Source organism: Saimiri boliviensis, chromosome X (assembly GCF_048565385.1).
Source record: "Saimiri boliviensis isolate mSaiBol1 chromosome X, mSaiBol1.pri, whole genome shotgun sequence".
NCBI lineage: Eukaryota > Metazoa > Chordata > Mammalia > Primates > Cebidae > Saimiri > Saimiri boliviensis.
Window position 1 is genome coordinate 100,876,936 of NC_133470.1, and position 20,126 is coordinate 100,897,061.

The following is a 20,126-nucleotide window of genomic DNA, read 5'->3' on the forward strand; positions in this document are numbered from 1 at the left end:
TGTACACAGATGTTCATAGCAGGGTTTTTTTTTTTTTTTTTTTGTAACAGTAGAAAATTGGAATCAGCCCAAATGTCTTTCAACAGGTGAATGATTGAATAAACTGTAACATATCCATATCATAGAATACTACTCAGCAATGAAAAGGAGCAAACTATTGACACACTCAATAACCTGGATGGCTCTTCAGAGAATTATGCTGAGAAGAAAAAGGCAATCCTAAATGTTGACATACTTTGTGATTCCATTTATGTAATATTGTTGAAAGGATACAATTTTAGAAATGGAGAACAGATTAGTGGTTGTCAGGGGTTAGGTATGAAGCAGGGTAGGGGGAAACGGTGGAAAGGAAGTGGGTGTGGTTATAAAAGGTCAGCATGAGGGATCCTAGTGGTATTAGAACTGTTCAGCATCAGTATGCTGGTAGATACACAAGTTTACCCAGGTGGTAAAATTGCATAGAACTTAATACACAGAAATAAGTATAAGAAAAACTAGACAAATCTGAATAAGATTGGTGGGTTGTGTCAATGTCAATGTTGTTTGTTACACTATAGCTTTGCAAAATGTTACCATTGGAGGAAACTAGACAGAGTGTAGAAGAATTTTCAACTGCATGTGAATCTACAGTTATTTCTCATTGAAAAAAATTCAGTTAAAAAAAGCAAATGCCCAGCCTAGGCAACACAGCAAGACCCCGCCTCAAACAAAAAATTTAAATTAGCCAGGCATGGTGGTACATGTCTGTAGTCCTAGCTACTCAGGGGGCTGAAGTAGGAGGATGGTTCGAGCCCAGGAGGTCGAGGCTGCAGTGAGCTCTGATCGCACCACTGCACTACATCCTGGGCGACAGAGCAAGAACTTAAATAAATAAATAAATAAATAAATAAATAGCAAAAGCCCATACTGTGCTTGAGCAATGATTGAATATCCATTCACATTGGACAGAAGCTGTGAGGTGAGGCCTCCGTCTTTGGAGGACGCAGAAACATGATTTGCCATATTCATTTTGTTCCTGTTTGTGAACAAGTGATCACTTGCACAAATAATTTGCATAAGCCTTGCTGTCTCTGTGTTTTAAAGTGGAGATAATCCATGTTAATTCACAGGGGTCTGTGGGCTTAATTGTCATTTGCTCTTTCACTCTACACAAAATTGTATTATTGTAATCATTGGGAGCTAGAGAACAGAGGTATAGAGTAGCTGAATATTTATGAGGCCTTTTGTTGCAGATGTACCTGCCAACAGAATGTTAAGTAGAACATTTGCTAAGGTACCAAATTCTGGTTGTGATTTGGGTATATCACCTCATATTAAATCTATGTGTTGTTCTAGCCCACATATTGCATCTGGTTTTTCTTTCAATCAGGACTTCTATAAATATAATTCAGCATTTTATTAGATTTGTGAGAGATAATGGTGGCCAGAAACTGCCACAGACAGATCTGCCTGTGGGGTAGAAAAAATATGAAATGAGTATCTTTAAGGTGAAAAGCTAACTTTTTTTTCAAAGTGGTGTCTGCATTCAGTTTCCAGGAAAAAGCATGAAAAACGAATGCTGCGATAGAGAGAGAGGCTAGAGCTTCTGTCTCTGAGTCTATAGGAGAATGTCATCCTGTGAAGGAGAATACAAATGAGAAGGCTTTGAGTGAACTACAAACAGCTCATGCTTACCTTTCGTGATGAGAAACGAGGGTAGCACAAAGAATTGATGTACGAGGGCAAGACCAAATTGCCTTTTAGCTAGTAGAGCCCATTACCATGGAACATTTCCTATCAGAGCTGATAATTGGATAGAAGAATTAATAGTGAGCCAAACAAAGGCCTTTATAAAGGACATAGACCATATCATCCATCTCTGCATATTTTAAGAATAGTCAATTCATAAACTAATTCAAAGAAGCTGGAACATTAGACCAATTAATAAACCTCACCAAATCAACGACTCTGCAGATACAGGGATGCTATGCTTTGATACAGTGTAGATTTCCCGGGATGAACTCAAGTTATTTCATTCTTTTCAATAGAAGAGATTTCTCAAACGTAGAACTAAGAGAAATTTAATCTGCATGTATTTGGAAAACTCTTCCTCTTCATACATTCACAGGTCAAAAAAAAATCCTTTGTTTGATCTGTGTCTGAGTTGAGATTAAGAAATTATGCTCACCATACATTGAGAGGAACTTTAGCTTGTCATAAGATCTTTATGGTTGCTTCAAGATATTTCTGTCACCACCCATTACTTTTAAAAACCCTGTAGACTTTTATCATAGCTAGAAACTAGAAACAACTTAAAAGTCCTTCAAACAGAGCTTGTCGAATAAATTATAGCATACCCCTTTTCTTTCATACTATTCAGCAGCCTCCCCCCAAAAGAACCAGATAGCTCTATATTTTCTGATATGAAAATACCTCCAAAAATATTATTAAATTTTAAATAGATGCAGAAAAGGATGCATATAATGATGAACCCAGCTGTGAAAAAAAGGAAAAAAATTACATGTAAATTCAAGTTTTACATTTTTTCTGCAAGGATATATAAGAAATCATTAACAATCATTACTTTGGGGAGAGACACTTACTGTAAAGATTGAAGTGAAAAGATTGAGACTTTAGATTGATACTTTTATGTATTTTTAAATCTTTTAGTGTATATATCTGGTAATTTTACCTTAAGAGATCAACTTTTAATGAATAGTTACATTAATAAAATAACTAGTAAAAATGATAAATCTATTTAAACCTTAACAGCTTATAGGCTTTTACTGAGAAATTCTACACTTAGGAACGTGTCATATAAAACTGCAAACCTAAGTGTACCAAGATGTATGTATGAGGAATTTACTATAGCATTATTTGTAATTGCAAAATATTGAAAGCAACTTAAATGCCCATCAATGATGGGTTGGTTAAACAAATTATGTTACATGGAATATATGTAGCCTAAAAACAGATCTAAATGCACTTATGTGTCTGTCCATGATAGTATTGAGTTAAAATAAATCAAATTCCAGAACAACATGTATGTATATATTATTTTTGTTTTTTTGAACTGTACACACTCATGCATATATATGTGCACACTTATTATAAACCCATGGAAAAAATTTTTAAGACACCTCTGTGAAGACGATAGTGAAGGGTAGGCGCTACTTCATATTTCATATGTTTTTGTATTGTTTAAATCTATTTTATTCACCAACACATGTATTGCATTTGTGCTTTTTAAAAATAAGGAAAAGATGCTTAAAAACTACTTCAAAACTAAATTTCTAATGACTAGAAATTTTACTGTTATTATTTATCACCATGTTGTTTAATATTCCAAGACATCTCCAACTATAGTGAATACTTGTTTATTAAATCCAGGTAGGGCTCACGTTTTTCAGCCAATGTTCCCCAAAAACCTTGTTCTCATGAATATATATATATAAATATAAAATTTATGTGCAAATAGATTTATTGAGATTTGTAACCTAGCAATGTACTTATTAAAATTTATTTTTTAAAGGTCATAATCCTTATATGGACCATAAATATCAATTTATTAGTCAAAAGCTGAAGCTAGAGATGTTGTAATCACTCATGTTTATTCATATATTGCCCCCTTTGTCCCAGATGTCATACAGCCAAAATCAAAGTAGGAGAAATTCTATGGTATTTTACAGATCCTTCAGCGGTGAGGCATGCAGTGACTGCAGCTAGTAGCCTAATTTCCTCAGGTGAATTATCAGACCAGCAATTACCTTCAAAGGAAGCTTCCAGGACATAGGAATATAACATAACATTTTGGGGGTCACAGACTCATTTGAGATAGTCCCGTATGGTATAAGGTGAAAAACATGGGCTTTGCAACCAGACCAATCTGTTCAAACCCCAGCTCCACTACTTATTTGATTGGTGACATTAGGCATTTACCCAATCTCTGTGAGACCCTATTTCTTTTCTATAAAATGCCTGGCACACGGTAAAAACTTAGTAAAAGGCACCAATTACCATAATACCTTAACATGTGATGGAAACTACAGACTGCACCCTCAGAAAAAAATATCTGCCCTGTATTTTTAGGGTGTTGTAATTACAGGGGCTTTGTCCATTCCTTCAAGTACATTCTGGCCCTCAGATTAGGAACTCCTGGTCTAAGATTTGAAAAGAACACTTGAAGAGATCTGAATAGTAGCGAGAACATTTATCACCTTTTTTGTTCGTCATTTGAGGTGATAATTTGTTTGTTATGTTAGATTGTGCATTATGACCACCAGAATTCAATCAGACCCAAAGGATTGTTGACCATTAAAAAGTGTATGAAAGAGGCCAGGTGCAGTGGCTCCACCTGTAATCTAAACACTCCGGGAGGGTGAGGTAGGCAGATCACTTGAGGTCAGAAGTTCAAGATCAGCCTGGCCAATATGGTGAAACCCCGTCTCCACTAAAAATACAAAACGTAACCAGGCGTGGTGGCACATGCCTGTAGTCCCAGCCACTTGGGAGGCTGAAGTAGGAGAATCACTTGAACCCAGGAAGCAAAAGTTGCAGTGAGCCTAGATGGCGCCATTGCACTCCAGCCTGGGTGTTGCAGTGAGACTCCGTCTCGGAAAAGAAAAATAAAGTGTATAAAAGTGCAAAATAAAAGAGGATTGCCTAGTACTTTAACACAGCAGTTAGATTTAACTATCTACCCAGAGTGGCAGGAAAACGCATGGCCGTTAGCTGGCCAGATTAGGTTTTCAAAGACCACTGCTGAGCACATGGATATAATAAGGCCATACTTCTGGTTCCTTAGATCAAAGACAAAGTTACTATAAACTGCTTTGGGTGAGCTGTTCAGGCTTAATCTACCAGTCCCTAGCTCAGTTTTGTAATCAGAGCCAGCTAGGAATATTCTTTTCTTTTTAAGGCCTCAGAAAGGAGAAAACCCAAATACCTTTGAGTAGTAGCACAAAGGAATAGCTTTCCTATTCCTTTGCATTGATCTAATCTCAGAGAAACAGAAATACCCTGGAATATGCCTCTGCCGTTAACTCAAACAGCATCCAGACTGTTGGTGAAAACATATCCCCTTAGTCTGAGAGAGTCCTTTTAGGCATGGAACTAGCCCCTGTTCTTTTCCTAACAGCTTCCTCCTGGAAAGAAAAAACCCGTAAGAACAGTCAATAATAATCTTCCAAGAATAAGTATTTTGGGAAATGTGAAAAAAATCTTGTCTTGATGCTATTATCACTGACTACCCATACTAAAGACTGCTGCTGCTGATAGCGGAGAGGATTGAATTTGAGAGCAAAGTGGGATTATGCAGAGAAAATCAATGTCATCCTTCCTTCTCAAAACTAGAGAGGAGAGAAATACAGGTGCAGTCCCAAGAAGCCAGTTTCCTTACAAGAACTCCATTCCGAACAGTTCTCCAATGTCATAATTGCTCTCACAAGAAAAAAATGAATTGATTTATAAATACCATTCCCCACTAAAAGAAATGGGGATGCCTTAGTAAAATGACTGCTCCTTGGGCTGAGCAGAAAAAGTACAAGAAGAGCCTGGAACATCTTGTTGTGCCAGAGAGTAAGAAAATTCTCCAAAATGATGGGGAACGTGTCAAAAGGACACAGGAGCCAGATTGAAGTACTCTCACTGATCAACCCTAGGCCAACATCAAAATAAATGATAGTAACAGATTGTAACCCATTGAATAAAATGAGAATCCAGGAGTTCATGTTGAAATAAATAAACACATAAATAAGGTTGGGCATGGTGGCTTACACCTGTTATTCCAGAATTTTAGGAGGCTGAGGCAGGAAAACCACTTGAGCCCAGAAGTTAGAGGTTACAGTGAGCTATGATCATGCCACTTCACTCTAGCCTTGGCAACAGAGTGAGAACCCACGTCTTAAATAAATAAACACATAAATATGGAAGAAGAAAAAGCTCTTTCTTACAATAGAATGCCAACTAATAAATGTAAAAAAAATGGAATTTTAAAAATCATTATTTTGCCAACATCACAGTGATTCTTGAATCAGGCAAGAAACATGAAAAGATGTAAAACCTATTGGGTGAAAGCATGGTAAAAAAAAAAAAAAAAATTACATAACCTCCAAATATCTCCCCAGAAATTAGTCAACAATTACAAAGGAAAAAATAGTAACTACAGTGGAGAAGTATAACAGACATCCCCAAAATCAAGTGATCAAAGTTATTATTATGAGTAATGAGACAAATTGTCACTGTTTGTCTACTGATGTGATGCACTGAAAAGAATATAACATCATTTCTATGGTATTCTTACCAAAAATTCATAGCCTGAATCTAATTATGAGGAAATATTAGATAAATATAAATTGAGAGACAAAATAAATGGACTGTATGCTGAAAATGTCTAGGTCATGAAAAACAAGGAAAGACTGAGAATCTATTCCAGATTAGTCTAGAGACACGACAAGGAAATGTAATGTGTGATCCTGAGATGGATCCTGGGCCAAGCAACAAAGAGTTATAAAGGAAATTACTAGGATAATTGTAGTTATTACAATTTTAAGTTAAATATGAATGTGAAGTGTGAATTAGATATTAGTATTGTATCAACATTAAATTTTCTGATTTTGATCATTATAGCATGGTAAAGTAGGAAAATTCCTTATTCTCAGGAACTAAACACGGAGATATTTAGGGGTAACAAAGAATTATGCCCTAAACTTACTCTCAAATGATTTAGAAACAAATAAGTGGGGTGTGTGTGTGTGTGTGTGTGTGTGTGTGTGTGTGTGTAAGGAGGGGGAGAAAGGAGAGAAATTTATATAGAGAGAATAAGTCATATGGGAAAGTGTTAAACATTTGTGAATCTGGATAAAGAGTATATAAGTTCTTCTATTCTTCCAATCTTTCTATAAGATTGAAGTCATATCAAAATAAAGGTAAAAGAAATCAGTATGTGCTCCACATTAAAAAATGATGACAAAACTAGCAACCTTGGGTCACTGGGAGCAGAGGAGTACCACATCAACACTACCCTTGCCAAGGAAAAAAGTTCATAAGTTACTCACAGCAGCGCAGTGTCCTGTCAACAGTTGGGATGATCTTGTTGACAAGCCAAACATCTTCTTCCCAGCTAACTACATTTCCATCTAAACACTTCATAAACTCTTCATTTTCCAGGATGTGGTCCCAGAGTTGAAAGTAGTACAAGCTTCCCGGAAAGCTAGGCATCACGCTTTTAACCTCGCTGCTCCCATTCCTGAGAAAGTACCCTAGAAACAGAGTCCCATGAGGTGTCAGGTTGTGTGGTTGATCCATCACTACAAGTATCCTTTCTTTATTCAGGAAGAGCTCTAATTTGCCTTTCACACCATCCCATATCAAGCATATTGTATGCCATTGAAATGAAGCCAGGGGGTGACGGATGTAAAAGGTCTTTCCCAGTTTGTATAGTATTAGCCGCTGATGGTCTCCTGCAAGTCCAAAATCTATGTCTTCTCTGCCCAGGAGGGTTTTATTAGTAATATAGGAGAAGGCCATCCAATAGCTTGGGTTGTCATCCATGAATACCAGATCAATGCATGCTGTGAATCGGCTGAGTTCAGGAATGGTGTCTATCAGGCTTACATATGTGTCACTTCTTCCCAAAAAATCCAGCTTTTTTCCTTTTAGTGAAAGTGTATCTGTCCAAATTTGGGGGAGGGGAAAGAGAAAACAAATGAAATTTCTGTTAAAAATTGTTTTATTGTATTTGGCAGTGTAGTCAAATCCGGATTATACAATATAATTATGAGTCAATACTGGTGCAAATAAGCAAAAATAGTAGATGTACAAAAATCAGCTCTATTTGACATCAGCATGTGATTTTTGTTTTGGCAGAAGAGTTTCTTCCTAATTATATTTTGCCTGGACTAATATGAAAAGTTAGATTAGAGTTCCCAGAGCACACACCAGCTGTACAGCTTGGAGAGGCAGTAAGAAGTGTGTGGCTAGTGAAGGGGTGGGGAAGAGGCCAAGGAAAAGGCAGCTTGGAATTCAAATTTGCTACACATAATCCTCACTCATATAATCAAAAGAGAACTATTTCCACCCACCTAACTGCCTTATTATATTCATGGTGCAACAGCAATTTGTTTCTCCAATGCCTTTCCCTGAGCCAAATGATCTGATTTATTCTGTCTCTGGGGACTGCTTCTCACTGAAAAGCACTGACAAAGGCCTGAAGAATGACCAGCTGGACAATACTGAAACTCTGGGACTTGTTTGTACTTGGGAATGGAAGACATGGCACTGCCCTGAGTGCATCCTGATGCCTCCTTCTGTCTCCTCACCAAGGGTGCTGCAGTGGTTTTAAAGTGCTCTAGATGGCCATAGACCCCAGTTACCATTGGCTCTGGAGTCAGACAGCCTGGGTCGAAATCCATGCCCTGACACTCATCAGCTGTGGAACTTTGAGCAAGTAACTTAACCTGCTGATAACTCAAAGTCTGCTTCAATGAAATGGAGATTTGGGGCCAGTGTTGTATACCCGCTCAACTCTAAGGGCCACCGTTCACATTATAGTCTATGCCAGACAATAGCCTCTCCCTAATGACCTTACAAGATTATTTGAAGATTAAGTGAGATGATGTATGCAAAGCCTTGTCAAACACTGCTGAAGGACATGTCCATTAGGTATAGTCTTTTGGTAAGTAGTTTGGCAGTATCTATGAAACTTTACATTGGATATGCCCTTTGTCTCATAGGAAGCTACAGATGAGTGATGATCCTATCACCACTACAAACCTTACACTTCCAGGCTACTAGGTAAATATCTGAGGATTATCTAATTATCAACCTAATTTTATTGCCAGTACAGCCTAAGCCAGAGATACAGAGCTTTGTGGCAGACTGGAATTGTAACTACTCCCTGAATTGGAATTGTAACGTTGGGACCACCATTCTAAAACAGTGACAGCCATAACAAACACTACAGAGGCTAGCAGGAAGTAAATACTTCCCTGCTTCTGGGAGATGCCTCCAAATGAAAGCTTCCCGATATCCTCTGACCATATAGTATTCTCTCCCTCTGTTCCTCTAGTGGACATTCTCCAAAAGCAAACACATGCATATGCCTGCCCCCCCCACACACTCACATACATTCCACCTGCATCACACACTCCCATGTGCAAGATTTCATACTATCCACCTGCCAGGGAGTTATTTCTGAACTGTCCATCGATGAATGAGCAAATGCTTATTTCTGTCCCTGGCTTATGCGATTATATTACTTTATCATCTTTTGTGTGGCTAATAAATCAAGAGTTAATCCCACAAGACAAGAAGCAATACGAAACTCAAGTCTCAATTATTGCTCGTTAACTGTTTTCTGTTCAGCCCTTCAAAATGACGTCAAATACATTTTAAAAAAATAGTAAAACCAGTAATAGAACTGGTTTTATGGTGAGCATAAATCTCCAGGGCTTACTTGTACCTTAAAAGAGAATGTATCATAATCTCATATGGTCTGCAAGGCCCTCTCCTCTCTGCAGTTTACTCATTTAGTTTTTGATTGTTTGTTTTCAGAGGGGGTCTCACTCTGTTGCCCAGGCTGGAGTGCAGTGTGGCATGAACATGGTTCACTGCAGCCTTGACCTCCCAGGCTCAAGCAATCCTCCCACCTCAGCCTTCCAAGTAGCTAGAACCACAAATGCATGCCACCACGCCTGGAAAATTTTTAAATTCTTTCAGAGACGTGAACTCACTATTTTGCCTAGGCTGGTCTGGCCTCGAACTCCTGGGCTCAAACAATCCTCCCGCCTCAGTCTCCCAAAGTGCTGGGATTACAAGTGTGAGACACCATGCCCAGCCTGCAGTATACTAAGTTAAAACCAGTTGCCAAAAGATGAGAACGAGCAATTTACAAAAGCAGAAATATAAATGCCAATAATATAAAAAGACGCCACCTTACTATTTTTAAGCACAAATTAAAACAGAAAGGAGACACAATTTTTGCCTACTTGGTTGATAAAATTTTAGAAGACAGAATATCCAGCGTTGGCAAGCTTTTGGGGAAATGAGTCACTCTTACACACTGCTAGTGGGAGTGCCAATTAAGTAGTATTTTTTGAAGGGCAATTTGCCATTATCTATGACACTCTTAATTGTATATAATTGTGTGCATACTTTTGACCCAGCAATTTCACTTCTATCAATTCATTTTAGACAAATACACAAATAGACAAAGATGAGAGTACAATGATATTTATTGCAGCATTGTTTATAGTCAAGAACAATTGAAAAACCTGGATATCTATCAATAAGTGACTAGGACAATTGCTACCTCTATACAATGGAATAGTAAAACAAACAAGATAGGCCTCTATAGTCATGGAGAGATTTTCAAGGCTTACCATTGTGTGAAATGGGACTTACATTAAGTGCAGGTGCAGTATTATTCTATTAAAAATAAAAGAAAAATATGTAGGTAGTATGCCCATAGAAAAAAATCTGGAAGAACACGTATTAAACAGTTAAGAATTATTAGCTTTAGGTGTGAGATTTAGGGAGATTTGTTACTTTCTATGTTACTTATTTCAGTATGTTTGCATGTTTTACACAATCATGTATTACACTTATAATCAGAAAAATAAAGATAAATGAATGGATGGATGGATAAATGAATGAATGGCTGGAGAGATGGTTGAATGAATGGATAGGCAGGCAGATGGATAGATTAGATAGATAGATAGATAGATAGATAGATAGATAGATACATAGATAGATACATAGATAGACAGACGATAGATAGATAGAATCACTGTGGCCTTAACATTCTGCAAATATAGGTAAATTCTGCATAGACATATGCAGAAGGGTGATGTAGTGCAGTCTAAAAAGTCAAATTTGAGTCCCAGTTCTGCCTTTACTAGCTGTGTGAACATAGGCAGTAGATGCCTGTGAAAGCTCTCAGCACAGTGTCTGGCACATAGAGAGCACTATATAAAAGTTAAATAAATAGCTCATATCACCTCTCTGTGCCTTGTTCTTCCATGGCAAGATGGAAATAATAACTGCCTACTTTACAGGGCCATGATTAAAGATGACGCAATCATAACCAACATTTAGGTTATGTGTGTGAGAATGTTTATAAACCGTGAAACCCCATGTAAATGTCAGTTGTGATGTTTGCCAAGGTCACTCTTAGAAGGCTCTTCCTTCCTCCACGATCTCTTTTGCACTTTCACACGTGCAAGACCATCAGAGCTGAGCCCCACTGCAGCCTCTGGGCCTCCAGCAGGGCTCTGAGGAGGCCAGACTGTGACAAGGCAGAGAGGGGCTTTGCCCTTCTGTTTGGCCAGGCAGGCAGCATTCTCTGCCGGGCCTCTCAAGGGCCTGCTTCAAAGGCCACTTGTGTCTTTGCATATGATTTCGCTATCCACTGCAGATGTCTGCTTAGATGCTGCCATCTGTTCCCTGGCAATTTTCAAGTCCAAATTGCATGATTGCTCCCCTGAAGCGTGTTCTCTCTTGATTTGGCTCCTCTGTGTCTCTTCGCCTCTATCCACTGTTTCCTTTTACTTTAAATGGCATTTATTGTCTTCCTTAACTTTTTTTTAAGAGATATTTTTTTCCACTATAAAAGTGATACTGTACATGTTTTCTCAAAGAAAAAACTGAAAAGTATTAGAAAGTAAAAAGATGAAAACAAAGCCAGCCGGAGAGTCCCACCACCCAGAGAAAATCACCATTAACATTCTGGTATATTTCCTCAGTTTTTCTTCCGTACACAGGCTTTGCTTATTTTTGTGAGGCTGAGATCATATTATAAAGAAAACTGGGTCCCCTACTTTTCTCACTTAACATCATAGCATAAGTGTTTTCCGTGTTAGGGAAAACTCATCATAAATCTCACTTAAATGACTGTTACTGCCCTAGGAGTGCCAAGCACCATTTTATTTGTACTGGGAAATTTCATATAACATAAAATTTACCATTTTAACCATTTTAAAGTCTACAATTCAGTGGTATTTAGCATATTCATAATGTTGTGCAACTATCGCCATTATCTAATTCCAGATCATTTTCATCATCCAAAAAGGAAACCCTGTACCCATTAAGCACTCACTCTCAATTTGCCCCTCCCCTCCAGGCCCTGGCAACCACTAATCTGCTTTTTGTCTCTGGATTTGCCTGTTCTGGACATTTTATATAAAGGGAGTTAGACAATATGTGTCCTCCTGTGTCTGGCTTCTTTCATTTAGCATAATGTCCATCCATGTTGTACCATGTATCAGTACTTCATCCTTTTCCATGGCTTAATCAGATTCCATTATATGGATACATCCCATTCTGTTTATTTATTTATTTGAGACAGAGTCTCGCTCTGTTGCCAGGCTGGAGTGCAGTGGTGCAATCTCAGCTCACTGCAACCTCCGCCTCCTGGGTTCAAGTGATTCTCCTGCCTTAGCCTTCCAAGTAGCTGGGACGACAGGCGCACGTCACCATGCTGCGACTAATTTTTGTATTTTTAGTAGAGATAGGGTTTCACCATATTGGCCAGGCTAGTCTCAAACTCCTGACCTCGTTATCCGCCCACCTTGGCCTTTCAAAGTGCTGGGATTACAGGCATGAGCCACTGCGCCCCACCTACATTCTATTTATTGATTCACCTGTTAATGGACATTTGGATTGTTGCTACCTTTTGGCTATTATGAATAGTGCTGCTGTGAACATGCATGTCATTCATTTTGTTTGAATACATGTTTTCATTTCTTTGGGGTATAAACGTAAGAGAAGAATCGCTAGGCCATATAGGAACTCTATGTTTTACTTATGAGTAACAGCCAAACAGTTTTTCACAGCAGCTGTACCACTTTATAGTCCTACCAGCAATGTATAAGGGCTCCAATTTCTCCACATCTTAGCCAACACTTGTTGTTTTCCACTTCTTATTATTATTGTCATCCTTAAGGTATGGAGTAGTATCTCACTGTGGTTTTGATTTGTATTTTCCCAATGACTGATGACATACAGCATTTTAAAAAATATGTTTGTTGCCATTTACATAGACTCTGGAGAAATATGTATTCAAGTCTTTTGCCCACTTTTAGTTGGGTGGTTGTCTTTTTGTCCTTGAGTTGTAAGCATTCTTTGTTTTTTCTGGATACTAGAACTTTATCAGACATATGACCTGCAAATATTTTCTCCCATTCTGTATTGTCTTTTCACTTTCTTGATAGTGTCTTTTGATGTGTAAAAGTATTTAATTTTAATGAAATCCAATTTATCTAATTTTTCTCTTATTGTTCATGCTTTTGGTGTCATTTCTAAGAATCTATTGCCAAACCAAAGGTCATGAAGATTCTCCCTTATGCTTTCCTCTATGAATGTTATAGTTTTAGCTCTTACATTTAAATCTTCCATCCATTTGGAGTTAATTTTCATGTACAGTGTGAGATGGGGAGGTCCAACTTCATTGGCACAGAGTAGGTCCTTTGTAGCTATTTAATAAATAAATAGCTGTGTCCTGTATTAGGGCACAGACTTGGAGGCTAATGGGTAGGCAGATGGAGTGCTGTCCCTCGTGAAAAGGTATCAGGGATAAAGCATCTGGCATAATAAGAAGTTCTAAACTGTATACTGAACTTGTACTCTGCCCTCTGTTTTAGTGAACATTTAGCAAAAGATCAAGGGAGAATTCTCTCCCCCTGTCAGACACCAAAAGTAATAAATACATTCATTTTAAAAGTCAGTGAGTAAGGCTGGGCATGGTGGCTCACGCCTGTAATCCCAGCACTTTGGGAGGCCGAGGCGGATGGATCACCTGAGGTCAGGAGTTTGAGACCATCCTGGCCAACATGGCGAAACCCCAACTCTACTAAAAATACAGAAATTAGCCGGGTATGGTGGTAGATGTCTTAATCCCAGCTACTCGGGAGGCTGAGGCAGGAGAATCGCTTGAACCGGCACGCAGAGATTGCAGTGAGCCAAGACAGCACAATTGCACTCCATCCTGGGCAACAAGAACAAAACTTCATCTCAAAATAAAGAAATAAAATAAAATAAAATAAAATAAAAAGCCAGTGAGTAAAAGGATTGAACCTCTAAGCGATAGACAATCTGAATGTTTTTTCCCAGCAAAATCCCTTTGTTTTCTGCTGATTACAGCATCAAGTAACATCAGACATACCTTATACAGGTTTTTCTACCCTTTCTTAGAAGGCAAAGTTTCTCCTTAAAATGTTCAAGGGTTTCAAAGTTTGGGGGACTGTGATTCCAGGTGCACTGTCCTGCACCACCTTCAGGGAAGAGGACAAATGAGGTTCTTCTATTGTCAGGCACTCTGGGCATGATCTGGTCACTGTTTCTTCCCCATGAGGTAACCTGCTTCCCTCTTTTAAACTCTAACCCAACGAGCCTGCCAGAGCATCAGTGTCTGTATCATTAGTTTGCTAGGGCTGCCATAACAACATACCACTTACTGGGTGGTTTAAACAACAGACGTGTATCATCTCACAGTTTTGGAGACTAGAAGTCCAAGGTCAAGGTGTCAGCAGAGTTGTTTCCTTCTGAGAGCTGTGAAAGAGAATCTATTCTATGCCTCTGTCCTAGTTTCTGGTGGTTTGCTGGCAATATTTGGTGTTCTTTGGCCTGTAAGCACATGACCCCAATATCTGCCTTCATCTTTACATGGTGATCTCCTTGTGTGCATGTCTGTGTCCACAGTTTTTATTCTTATAAAGATACTAGTCGTATTGGATTAGGGGTCTACCCTACTGCAGTGTGACTTTATCTTAACTAATTACATTTTCAATGACCCTATTTCCAAAAAAGATCACATTCTAAGGTACTGAGGGTTAGGACTTCAGCATATGAATGCTGGGAAGATACAACTTGACTCAACACTGTGTAAGGCTCAGAACCCAGCTAACCACCTGGTAATACCTATGAGAGCAAGGTGAAAAGGCAGAGCAGATTTGAGGAAAAGGGCCCACCAGATGCATCAATTGTATTTATACTTTGAAGAATCTGGCCACTTTGAGAGTGACCATGACTGCCTCATCCGGGAAGTGGCACTACCCACTCATAAAAGGGCGGGTAAGCAGATATTCACCTAAGCAGGGAGTCTTCTGGGTCTTAGAATCACAATTCTTGCAAATCAATGTTCTGGAGCACTGAAAAACTTTGTAGACCAGGCCCTGGTCTAGCAGCCCCATGGCTGTCTGAGTAGATATAATTGATAGGCGCCTGATACTGGGGAGCTCTATTACCCACATCACCATGGCCATAGTGTGAATACCACAGAGAATCAGAGTTACTATCTGCCACTCACTGCCCACACTTTCCACTGGTCGTGTAACCAGGCTAATCCTTAGATAAACAAAGCCTACCAGATATAGAAGCATCCAACCCTGAGCCTCATTTGTGTCACCAATCACCAGTCACAGAGTTGTTCAACACATCCCTTCCTATAGTACCCAGGCTGCTGACTCCATATGTGGCCTGTCAATAGTTCTTCTTGGAATAGGAAGCAGAGAAATTATCCTCACATAGGTCACGTGATTGTTCCTTCAAATCTTGGATTCAAGGCCCATGTCTTACCCCAAAAAATAGATGTCCTTACTCACAAAGTCAGAAGCTCCCTGAAAAAGTTTATTTACTCAACAGTGACAGTCACTGAGCATTGATCATGTGTCAGTGTTAGAGCGCAGTAACAGAGTGGACATAACACACAAGGTCCCTGACCTCGTCAGCTTACATTCCAGAGACAGATGCAGTCAATAAACAAGTAAAGGAAAAAACACAAATTACATATAGTGCTCTGAAGGAAATTGGCAGGTTGATGAGTTAGGTAATGGGAAAATCAGAGATGAGGGGAAAAGAAATGTCCACATTATGTAGGATAGTTAAGAAAGGCCTCTCTGAGAAAGAGTCATATTAGCTTAGTCCCAAGGGATGTAAAAAGAACCAGGATACAAAGATGTGGAATAAGAGTGACCCAGACATGGGTATTGGTATGTGCAAAGGCCTTTTGGTGGGATTGTGCTGGGCATGTTTATGGAATAGCAGGAAACCAGTGTGTCTGGAGCAGAGGGAGAAAGAGGCAGCATGGTAGTAAGTGAAGCCCAAGAGGCAGTGGGAGATCAGATCGTGTAGTGCTTTTTAGGTTTCATTAAAGAGTTTGAATTAAATTTTAATTTTGAGAGGAACTTACTGGCAAGTTTTGAGTAAAAGAGTGGTATGATCTGACTTAATATATTAAAGGATCATTCTGGCTGCTGTGAGGAGAATAGACTGTTACAGAGCAAGAGTGAAAGCAGGGAGACCATTAGGAGGCTACTGAAGTCATCTAAGAGAAAACAATGGTGGCTCAGCTCATGGCAGAGGCAGTTGAGATGGTTAAAAGAGAGAGAGAGAGAGAGAGAGAGAGAGAGAGAGAGAGAGAAGAAGAAAAAAGAAGAAAAGAAAATGGTCAGATTTGGGATGTATTTTTGAGGTGGCACAAACAAGACTCAATGGATTAGATGTACAGGGTGACAGAAAGGAAAGATGAAAGATGGACCCTACATTTGCATAATGGGGTGTGCAGAGGAGCCATTTCCAGAAGGGGAAGGACTGCTGGTTATTATCTGGCAGTGAAATTATTAGTCCCTCTGTTTCCCTACCAAGGTCTCTATGTTGTGATGCTAATAGCTCCCATAAGCCCAATCTTGATAGACCAACTCAAAAGTACCTGGGTAACAAAAATCCAAGCCGAAGATCCTAGAAGCCCATCCACATCTGGGAGATGAACATGGGGAAAACAGTATTTCAGACCTACTTTTCAGCCTGTGCAATTCCCTATCAATATTTTTCTGTTGATGAGGAAATTTGTACAACTTACTAGCCTGACACAGAGTATGATGGTCAGCCACCCTCCTAAATGACATGTCCAAATTCAAGCAGGCTATTATATGAGCCTTTCTCATCTGTCCTATGCTGGACAAATGTGCTATGCCTGTGCCAACTCAAGGAAATATGTACCTGAAAAAATTAAAAAGAAAGAATTTATGCTTCAGAGTCTAGAAGGCAAAATTTCCCAGCTGAAAGGCTTTGAGTATTCTCAGACAAAATGTCTGTTTTTACACATGAAAAGATGCTTACGTTAATAGTCATAGGGAAAAGCACATGAAAACCACAGTGGAGTATCAATTCATTTCCAATAGGATGGCTATGATCAAAAAGACAGACAATAACAAGTGTTGGTGAGGATGTAGAGAAATCAGAACCTTTATACACTGCTAGTGGGGATATAAAATGATGCAGCCTCTTTGGAAAATGGTCTGCCAGCTCCTAAAAATGTTAATCATAAAGTTACATATGACTCTGCAATTCCACTCGTAGGTATATTCACAAAAGAAATGAAAGTGTATGTCCACACAAAAACTTGTACACAAATGTTCATACAGCATTATTCATATAGCCAAAATGTAGAAACAAATCAAATGCCCATCAAATGGTGAATGAAAAAAATATGAGGCATATCCATACCATTGAATATTTTTCAGCAATAAAAATAAATGAACTGCTCATACATGCTGCATATGGATGAACCTTGGAAACATTGTGCAAAGTGGAAGAAGCCAGTCACAAAAGGCTGCATATTGTATGATTCCATTTATTTGAACTATCCAGAACAGGCAAATTCATAGAGCCAGAAAACAGATCACTGATTGCCAAGGCCTGGAGTACTTGGGGAGGAATGGAGAGTATTGGATTTCTTTTGGGGTTTATGAAAATGTTCTGGAATTAGATAGTGGTGATGGTTGTGCAACTCTGTAAATATACTGAAAACCATTGAATTGTATACTTTAAATGGGTGCATTGCATGGTCTGTAAATTATATTTCAATAAAGCTGTTATTTCATTTTTTTTTAAACAGGGTTTCACTCCCGTTGCTCAGGCTGGAGTCGAATGATGAGATCTTGACTCACTGCAACCTCCACCTCCTAGGTTCAAGTGATTCTCATGCCACAGCCTCTTGAGTATCTGGAATTACAGGTGCATGCCACCATGCCCGGCTCATTTTTGTATTTTTAGTAGAGGCAGGGTTTTGCCATGCTGCCCAGGCTGTCTTAAATTCCTGATCTCAAGTGATCCACCTGCCTCAGCCTCCCAAAGTGCTGGGATTACAGGCATGAGCCACCACACCCAGCCCCACAAAGTGGTTTAAAACAAATGTCTTTTTCCAAAGGGCCAGTCTCTACAACCTTCTAGAACAGTGCTATCTAATAAAACTTTCTGTGATAATAGAAATGTTTTGTATCTTGCACTGCCGAATATGGTAGCAACCAGCCACCTGTAGCTATTGAGCACTTAAAACATGGCTTGTGTTGAGAACTGAATTTTTAATTTAATTTTAATTAATTAAAACTTAACCACATGTTGCAAGTAATTATCATATTTGACAGCTCAACTCTTGAATTTATACAGAAATTTAGAGTTTCTACTCAAATTTATCCTCCACTTCGCCTTTCTCATGGAATTAGTTTCTCAAGAAAAGATAGACCAGGCAGGATTGCACATGCCTATAATCCTAGCACTTTGGGAGGCTGAGGTGGGAGGATCACTTGAGCCTAGGAGTTCAAGACCAGCCCAGGCAACATAGCGAGACCCTGTCTCTACGTAAAATTTAAAAAATAAAAATTTTCAAAGAAATAAAAGATAGGGCTTTTCCTGAACCATGGCTATGCAAATATCTTTTAGTAGAAGAGTTTCTTTACCTCTACACTTCTACTGTGTCCTGACTGCCCTGACCTAGTTTGTCTCTATAGCATAAAGACTGATTTTCTAACACAGCTCTTTCTAACATGGCTTTTCTGAGGTTCTCCTGTGTCAAAGGGATTCCTAGTCAGGTTGTCTCTGAATATGTGAGAACTTCTCAAGAAAGTTGATTCCAGTCCAGATGGACTAATTGACTATCCAATATAGGAGCAAAAGGTACTGACTGTAGAAGCTAGTCAAAAAGCCAGCCTCACACCTCAAGAATGCTCCAGAACACATTACACTCTTTTAGACAGCAAAGCCTGTCGTAATCCATTTGGGGTGTGTGTGTGTGTGTGTGCGCGCGCACACACACACGTTATGAGCAAGACCTTGGAACAACTACTCCAGCCCTATGTCTTCAACCCAAACCTACCCATGCCCATTACACAGCCAATAGCCAGCAACAGTAAGAGGAAAATCATGTTATGGACTGAATGTTTGTTTCCCATTCCCCTAAAATCCTATGCTGAAGCCCCAGCCTCTAATGTGTTAGTATTGGGAGGTGTGGCCTTTGAAAGGTAATTAGGTTTACATGAGGGCAAGAAGGTGGAGCTCTTATGATGGGATTAGCGCCCTTATAGAAGAGGAAGAAAACAGAGCGCTCTCTCTCAACCTTATACGGACACAGAGAGAAGGCAGCTGTCTGCAAGCCAGGAAGAGGGCCCTCACCAGGAATCGACTCATCTGGCACCTTGATCTTGAACTCTCACCCTCTACAACCATGAGAAATAAATGCCCATTGTTTAAACCATCCAATCTGTGGCATTTTGTTATGGCAGCCTGAGCAGACTAAGAGCACTAAGAAACCAAGTCCCACTTACAGCCTAAGTCCTAGGACCTCTTCTCTCATGTATGCCTTATTTTTTGCCTCCTGCTCCATTCTACAACTATTCAGCTCTTGACCTCAGTCTTCATCTCTTCTTTCTGGTTCTGCTGTCACCCCATAGACTTTATTACAGATTTGGCTTCTCCTTCTCGGCCCTTGATATTCTTCTATGGGGACAGTTTTCCTCCATACTCTGGCTCCTCCCAGTGAGAGCATCTCTGAGTCAACCTCTGCTTAATCTGGCCTTAATCTCTCCCCCATAATGACCATCACAGTTGGGAGGCTGGTAATTCATCTGGAGAAGGGAACTGAACCTTAATTATGCTGTTGTTTCCAATGACAGGGTCTTTTTTTTCCCCAAGAAGGAAGTTATTAATTTCTCGGCAATCAAAGAACAATTATAATTAAATGTTTGATAACCTGAAAATAAAACTTATTTTGACTCATAAATTTGAGACTTAGACAGTCTGGAAAACCTTGTGATTGCTTTAAAGTGACCTCTGCAGGTTGAGGACCTGCACACATCTAACATAATTTTCAGTGACCA

The 20,126-nt window shown here is 39.2% G+C and overlaps 1 protein-coding gene across 1 annotated transcript in view; it reads right to left on the reverse strand.

Moving 5' to 3' along the window:
- Positions 1-20,126, reverse strand: part of ADGRG4 (adhesion G protein-coupled receptor G4) — a 164,238-nt gene that overhangs the window by 84,070 nt on the left and 60,042 nt on the right. The window contains exon 4 of the mRNA XM_074391684.1: positions 7,035-7,649. Within this exon, the coding sequence (XP_074247785.1) occupies positions 7,035-7,649 (615 nt within the window). The remainder of the gene's footprint in view (positions 1-7,034; positions 7,650-20,126) is intronic.